Source organism: Carcharhinus amblyrhynchos, chromosome 3, assembly GCF_965287045.1.
Source record: "Carcharhinus amblyrhynchos chromosome 3, sCarAmb.v2.hapA, whole genome shotgun sequence".
NCBI lineage: Eukaryota > Metazoa > Chordata > Chondrichthyes > Carcharhiniformes > Carcharhinidae > Carcharhinus > Carcharhinus amblyrhynchos.
Genome location: NC_137326.1, coordinates 55770480 through 55777970, shown reverse-complemented (window position 1 = coordinate 55777970; position 7491 = coordinate 55770480). Strand labels below are relative to the sequence as shown.

At 43.2% G+C, this 7491-nt stretch overlaps 1 protein-coding gene across 1 annotated transcript in view; it reads right to left on the bottom strand.

The window, feature by feature from the left end:
• Positions 1–293: 293 nt before the first annotated feature.
• LOC145341386 (interleukin-1 receptor-associated kinase-like 2) overlaps positions 294–7491 on the bottom strand; it is a 55836-nt gene continuing 48638 nt past the window's right edge. Inside the window, exons 13-14 of the mRNA XM_080186326.1 lie at positions 6820–6945; positions 294–434 (exon numbers count right to left, since the gene is read on the bottom strand). Of these exons, the coding sequence (XP_080042452.1) occupies positions 430–434; positions 6820–6945 (131 nt within the window). The 3' untranslated portion in view covers positions 294–429. The remainder of the gene's footprint in view (positions 435–6819; positions 6946–7491) is intronic.

The following is a 7491-nucleotide window of genomic DNA, read 5'->3' as shown; positions in this document are numbered from 1 at the left end:
TAAAAGAACATACACATTGCACTGTTGCTGTAGTCATCTGCCACTGAGCAAACGCATTCTATTGAGGTATGTAGTAATTGCGAAACGGAGTATTCATGTTGTGTTCATAGGTACATCATCAGGAATTATCTTGTTTGAAAATAATACTCTTGTAAAGATGCAATGATAATGAGTGAATCCCCAGTCCTGGACAGAGGGAAATTGACCATCTATCTCTAGCTCGAATTCCCAAACAAAAAATGCTTCCGATAATCAGCAATAAATCTCTCGACACCAGGTTAAAGTCCATAACAATTGAAGCAGATAAATGCATCCTTTGAGCAGACATTGTAAATACGAATTCTTTACTATGTGGTTTGAGTCCATATATCTTCTTGTTTCCAGCCAGTTTTAATATTCAGTATTGCAGTGCCGCTTCAACATTGCTGTTTATTCTGTAAAAGATAAGCAGGTTTGACTTTAAAAGTCCAGACTTCAAAACTTATTGATATCTTGTGGCATTACTCTCCAACTGTTATTTTCTTTTGAAGTAGCTCTTAGCAGCAATCATTTATAATTGGACTTTCCACTAAATTAAGTCACAGCTTTTGTTACGTGCCTAACCAAAGCTCAGTTACATTCATGCTTTCAATTAATTAAAAGCTGAGTTGAAACCTATATTTCTAAGCATTTACAATTACTTCAGTTTATTCAGTTAAACATTTAGTTACAAGTTTATCACTGTTAAAGCTATTTAACCTTACTCAATATCAGTTTTTAGCATGAAAGTGTGATAGTTGTTTTCTCTCTTAGTGAGGAGTGTTATTCTGGGCTCAGATTGAGATGATACCAGTTGGATAATACCAGTTATAATGTTGCATTGGTAAAGTTAAGATAAAAGGCATGGGTTAGGTGTTTCTCTTCCTGTCATTGGAAGAGTCAGTGGTGAACATATTGCTGCCAATATTGGCTGCCTGGCAGCATTTGAAACTCCAACAAGAGTTAATTGGTCCTCATTCAGCAAGAAGTCCCATACAGAGGAAACATATGCAGGAGCCATAATGTACAGGGGTGGAGGACCAACCTTGCCTGTCCATCTGTAAAGTTGCACAGAGGTCAGAGCACCAACAGTGGGAAGGTCATCTGAAGAGTTTTATGCCCATTCCCCACTACAAACCTGCTGGTGGGGGAACATAACATTCTGCCCAAGGTTACATACTTCTTCCTTCCAATTCCTCTCCTTTGTTTCTTTTCTGGAAAGCAATGATTCATGCCAGGTAAGTTGAAGCATGAGTTTAGCCAATTACAACTGTTAGCTAGTCTGATCGTTCACTGAGCATTCAGTGGAAGAACAGTAGATCTGGAGAAACGCAAGCAGACTTTTACGCAATTTCTGCATAATTTCTTTTCTTAGTGTGAATGGTTCAAGCAATGGAGCAGAGATGGACACAGTTTTGAGACCCATTTCATAATTATCTTGTATCTTCCAGCATCTGGTTACAGAAGCATTGGTATAGGAGCAATTAGGACCAATAGGAAGCCACACATATATCTCCTAGGGAGTCTTTTGAACTATCATGAGTTCCCAGAAAATGGGCTGTCATTTGTACACTTTTGACTGTACTTGTTTTCTATTGCATTGTGGAGCTAGCTAAACTTAGCTATTAAGTATACATATATATTACTTATACTGTTAATTTTTTGTTTAGTAAGTCTGTTTGATAGTTAAAACCTAAAATAAAATTATTAAGTGTTATTTTTCTCCTCTTGACAATGAGAAACAACTCATTGAGGCACTGAAATAAGTAGATCTCAAGGATTATCATTTCAGACACATCATGAACTCTACCTGATAATCAGGCAATAAAGACACTCTCTCAAGAATACAGACGAAGAGAACAAGGGAGGCTTATGGCAGACATGAAGGGTTGAAAATAGTAGAAGCCCTAGAGGAGTATAGAGTGTGCAAGAGGGAACTTAAGGGAATTAGGACAGCAAAAAGGAGACATGAAATGATACTGGCAGGTAAGCTAAAAGGAAAATCCCAAATTGTCTTAAAGTACATTAAGGGCAAAAGGATAACTAGGAAAAGAGTAGGGCCCATTAAGGACCACAATGGTAATTTGCATGTGGAGCCAGAGGACATAGATCAAGTTTGAAATGAATACTTTGTGTTGGCGTTCACTAATGAGAGAAACAACATGGGTGTAGAACTCAGGGAGAAGAACTGTGATCGGACAGGCTTAAAAGTAGATAAATCTCCAGGCCGGGTGAAATATATCCCAAGCTGTTGAATGCAGCAAGGGAGGAAATAGCAGGGATCTTGGTAAGGGGAGGTCAGGTGTGTAGATGAGTGCAATACATTTGAATAGTCTACTTGAACCTCAGATGTAGTGACCAGGTGTGTAGATGAGGGCAATACATTTGACATAGTCTACTTGAATCTCAGCAAGGCTTTTGATAAGGTTGCACACAGGAGACCGATAGCGAAGGTAAGCCCATGGGATCCAAGGAAATTTGGCAGAATTGGCTGAGTGACAAGAAGCAGAGGGCAATGGTTGAGGGGTATTTTCCTGATGGGAAAACTGGGACTAGTGGGGTCATTTAGTGTTGGGACCCTTGCTGTTCGTGGTTTATATAAATGATTTAGACATGAGTGTCGGCAGGTTGATCAGCAAGCTTGCGGATGATGTGAACATTGGTGGGGTGGTAAATAATGCGGAGGATAGCCTTAAATTACAGGAGCACATAGATGGGCTGGTCAAGTGGTAAATGGAATTCAATCTGGATAAGTGTGAGGTGATGCACTTGGGCAGGACAAACAAGGCAAGGGAATACCTGATGAACAGCAGCATCCTGGAAGCACCAAGAATCAGAGGGACCTTGGTGTGAATGTACACAGTAAGGTAGCAGGGCAGGTGGATAAAGTGGTTAAGAAAGCATATGGTATACTTGCCTTTATTAGCTGAGGCAGAAAGCTTAACAGCAGGGAGGTTATGCTGGACTACAGAAAATGTTAGTTAGGCCACAGTTAGAATACAGTGTACAGTTCTGGAATCCACATTATATGAGGGATGTGATAGCACTGGAAAGGATGCAGAGGAGCTTTACTAGGACGTAGCCTGGGCTGGAGAGTTTTTAGTTATGATGAGAGATTGGATAGACTGGGGTTGTTTTCCTTGATGTGGAGATGCTGGCGTTGAACTGTGGTAAATACAGTAAGAAGTCTCACAACACCAGGTTAAAGTCCAACCAGTTTATTTGATAGTAATCCCACAAGCTTTTGGAAACGCTGATCCTTCGTCAAGTGTGTGTAAGGTTCTGATCAGAGAAGGGCATATAAAGTCATACACCGTTTACAGAATACTGATTAGAATGCAAGTCTTCACAGCTAACCTACGATTCAATTCTTAAAGATGCAGACAATGTGAGTGGAGATAGCGTTAGGCATAAGTTAAAGAGATGTGTATTGTCTCCAGACAGTACAGTAAATGAGATTTTGCAAGTCCAGGCAAGTCATGGGGGTTACAGGTAGTGTGACATGAACCCAAGATCCCTGTTGAGACCGTCCTCATGTGTGCGGAACTTGGCTATCGGTCTCTGCTCAGCGACTCTGCGCTGTTGTGTGTCGTGAAGGCCGCCTTGGAGAATGCTTACCCGAAGATCAGAGGCTGAATGCCCGTGACTGCTGAAATGTTTGCCAACAGGAAGGGAACTGTCTTGCCTGGTGATTGTTGAGCGATGTTCATTCATCTGTTGTCGTAGTGCCTGCATAGTCTTCCCGATGTACCATGCTTCGGGATATCCTTTCCTGCAGCATATTAGGTAGACAATGTTGGCCAAATTGCAAGAGTATTTACTGTGTACCTGGTGGATGGTATTCTCACGTGTGATGATGTCATCCATGTCGATGATCCGGCATGTCTTGCAGAGGTTGCTGTGGCAGGGTTGTGTGGTGTTGTGGTCACTGTTCTCCTGAAGGCTGGGTAGTTTGCTGCGAACAATGGTCTGTTTGAGGTTGTGCGGTTGTTTGAAGGCAAGAAGTGGGGATGTGGGGATGGCCCTGGCGAGATGTTTGTCTTCATCAATGATATGTTGAAGACTCCGGAGAAGATGTCGTAGCTTCTCCGCTCCGGGGAAGTACTGGACAACGAAGGATACTCTGTCCACTGTGTCCCGTGTTTGTCTTCTGAGGAAATCGGTGCGGTTTTTCACTGTGGCGCGACGGATTGTCGATTGATGAGCCGAGCACCATATCCTGTTCTTATGAGGGCATCTTTCAGCGTCTGGAGGTGTCTGTCGCGGTGCTCCTTATCTGAGCAAATCCTGTGTATACGGAGGGCTTGTCCGTAGGGGATGGCTCCTTTAATGTGTTTGGGGTGGAAGCTGGAGAAGTGGAGCATTGTGAGGTTATCTGTGGGCTTGCATGACAGTGAGATGCTGAGGTGACCGTCCTTGATGGAGATGCATATGTCCAAGAATGCAACCGATTCCGGAGTGTGGTCCATGGTGAGTCTGATGGTGGAATGAAACTTGTTGATGTCATCATATAGTTGTTTCAGTGATTGTTCACCATGAGTCCAAAGGGAGAAAATGTCATCGATGTATCTAGTGTATAGAATCGGTTGAAGGTCCTGTGCAGTGAAGAGGTCTTTTTCAAGCCTGTGCAGAAAGGTATTGGCATATTGAGGTGCGAATGTGGTCCCCAAGGCTATTCCGTGTGTCTGGATGAAAAACTGGTTGTTGAAGGTGAAGACATTGTGGTCCAGGATAAAGCGAATGAGTTGTAAAATTGCATCTAGAAACTGGCAGTTGTCAGCGTTGAGTACTGAGGCAATTGCAGCAATGTCAGCGTTGTGGGGGATATTGGTGTAGAGTGTCGAGGCATCCATTGTGACAAGGAGTGCTGCTGGTTCAACTGCTCCACGTGTGCTGAGTTTCCATAGGAAGTCCGTAGTGTCACGAGAAAAGCTGGGTGTTCTTTGTACAATGGCTTTCAGAATACCCTCGACATAGACGGAGAGGTTCTCATACAGAGTCCCATTGCCTGATACGATGGGACGGCCGGGTGTGTTTGCCTTGTGTATCTTTGGGAGGCAGTAGAGATCTCCAACACGGGGAGTACGTGGGATGAGAGCACAGAAGGTGCCCTGAAGGTCCGGATCAAAGGTCTTGATCAGAGTGTTGAGTTGATGGGTGTGTTCTTTGGTCGGATCTGTGGGTAACTGTCTGTAGTGTTCCTCATTGTTCAGTTGTCAGTACACTTCTTTGCCGTAATCCAATCTGTCCAATATGACGATAGCCCCTCCTTTGTCTGCTGGTTTGATGACAATGTTGCGGTTGGTCTTGAGAGCACAGATGGCATTGCGTTGTGCTTGGGTGACGTTCGGGGCTGTCTTGTGAGTGCGGTTGATGAAGCTGGCGTTGACACACCTCCTCATAGCTCGGGCATACATGTCCAGTCTAGGGCAGCGGCCTTCTGGAGGAGTCCAACTGGACTCTTTCCTCTTCGGTTGCTGCACTGCGGATCTCTCTGTCGGCTGTTCTGGTTCATCGGCTGTCTCATTGTATCCGCTGTTGGCCTCTTGGGGTTTGTGGAAGAACTCCCGCAGCCTCATTCACCTGATGAATTCCTCTGTGTCCGCTGCGAGACTGATGGGGTCTATTTTGGTGGTGGAGCAGAAATTGAGCTCTTGGCTGAGAACTTCGATTTCATCTGGTTGAAGTGTGTAGTCCGACAAGTTGACAATAGACTTCCCTGCGGTGGTACTGTTTTCTACTGTGGTACCGGGGGAGGCTTGGTTATTGCTGGTGGTGATGCCGAGTTTCTCAAGTTTCCTGTTCTTGGTGTGCATGTAGGTGGTGTAGTTTCTTTGTTTCATCTGTTTGGCAGAGTTTCGCAGCTGGTCTGTGTCCTCCAAGGTGGCCTTTATGACACACAACAGCGCAGAGTCGCTGAGCAGAAACTGATAGCCAACTTCTGCACACAGGAGGACGGTCTCAACCGGGATCTTGGGTTCATGTCGCACTATCTGTAACCCCCGTGACTTGCCTGGACTTGCAAAATCTCACTTACTGTACTGTCTGGAGACAGTACACATCTCTTTAACCCATGCCTAATGTTATATCCACTCACTTTGTCTGCATCTTTAAGACTTGAATAGCAGGTTAGCTGTAAAGAGTTGCATTCTAATCAGTATTCTGTAAACTGTGTGTGACTTTATATGCCCTTCTCTGATCAGAACCTTTCACACACCTGACGAAGGAACAGTGTTTCTGAAAGCTTGTGGGATTCTATCAAATAGACTGGTTGGACTTTAACCTGGTGTTGTGAGACTTCTTACCGTGTTTTCCTTGAAACAGAGGAGACTGTAGGGGGACATGATTGAGATATATAAAACTGAGGGGCAGAGATAGAAGAAACTTTTTCCCTTGGTGGTGGGATCAATGACTAGTAGGTACAGATTTAAGGTACGGGGCAGGAGGTTTAGCGGGGATGTGAGGAAAAATGCTTTCACTCAGAGGGTGGGAATTTGGAACTCACTGCCTGAAAGGATGGTGGAGGAGGGCCCTTATAACATTTAAAAGTATTTAAGTGTGCACTTGTGATGCCAAGGCATATGGGCCAAGTGCTGGAAAATGGGATTAGAATAGTTTGGTAGTTTGAGTTTGACAATGGGCCGAAGGGTCTTTTTCTGTGCTGCATATTCTGTAACTCTATAGGGATATAGTGCTCACTTCTTGAAATACAAGTCAAAAGTATCTAGAATAAAAATAGCAAAACACAAAAATGTATCACCTGAGTCAACATAATATCAAAGAGGCTGTCAGTGTACATACCTTCGGGTAAAGAGGGGGCTGAGAGAAGCTCGGCGCTATCAATTTGGTCTTCTTCATACAAAAGGATCTTAGCTAGTAGTTTCTTTTTGTGAGGATTTATCTTGATATCTGAGGACGACAAAATTTCTGTTGCAAACCAAATAGAAAATTAAATACTGCAACGGAACCATTTGATTAATATATGAGATTATTCACCATTCCTGCCTCCGAGCCTGAATTAAAGATTTGTGTATTCCTATGCCTTGCCTTTAAGTACAGATGAAAGCAACAAGTTGTGGAAATTATTCACTTAGTGATTTTAGAAAAAGTGTTCATCTGAGTGATTTGCTAGTCTAAAGGTATTAAATATATTTTTTTAGTTTGGATACTTTTATCAACATCAAACACTTCCAGACCAGATATAACAGGTTAGTTACAGAGTGACGATACTTCTACTCCACTTGTCGAGCAGTCTTAGCTCATGTAATGCTTCCTTTACACAGCTAATGCAATAGTTTCTGAGCTATTATGTAGGTTAGATTTAGTGCAAAGTATCTGCCACACAGGTCAACTTCAAAGAAGGACCCATGAGTAGTGGTGATTAAAAGCATCCATAAAAATTACTGCAGCTGTTTGAGACACTCCAAAACTCAGTTCACCTAGAATCCTCACTGCCAAATAATAGAGGCAATC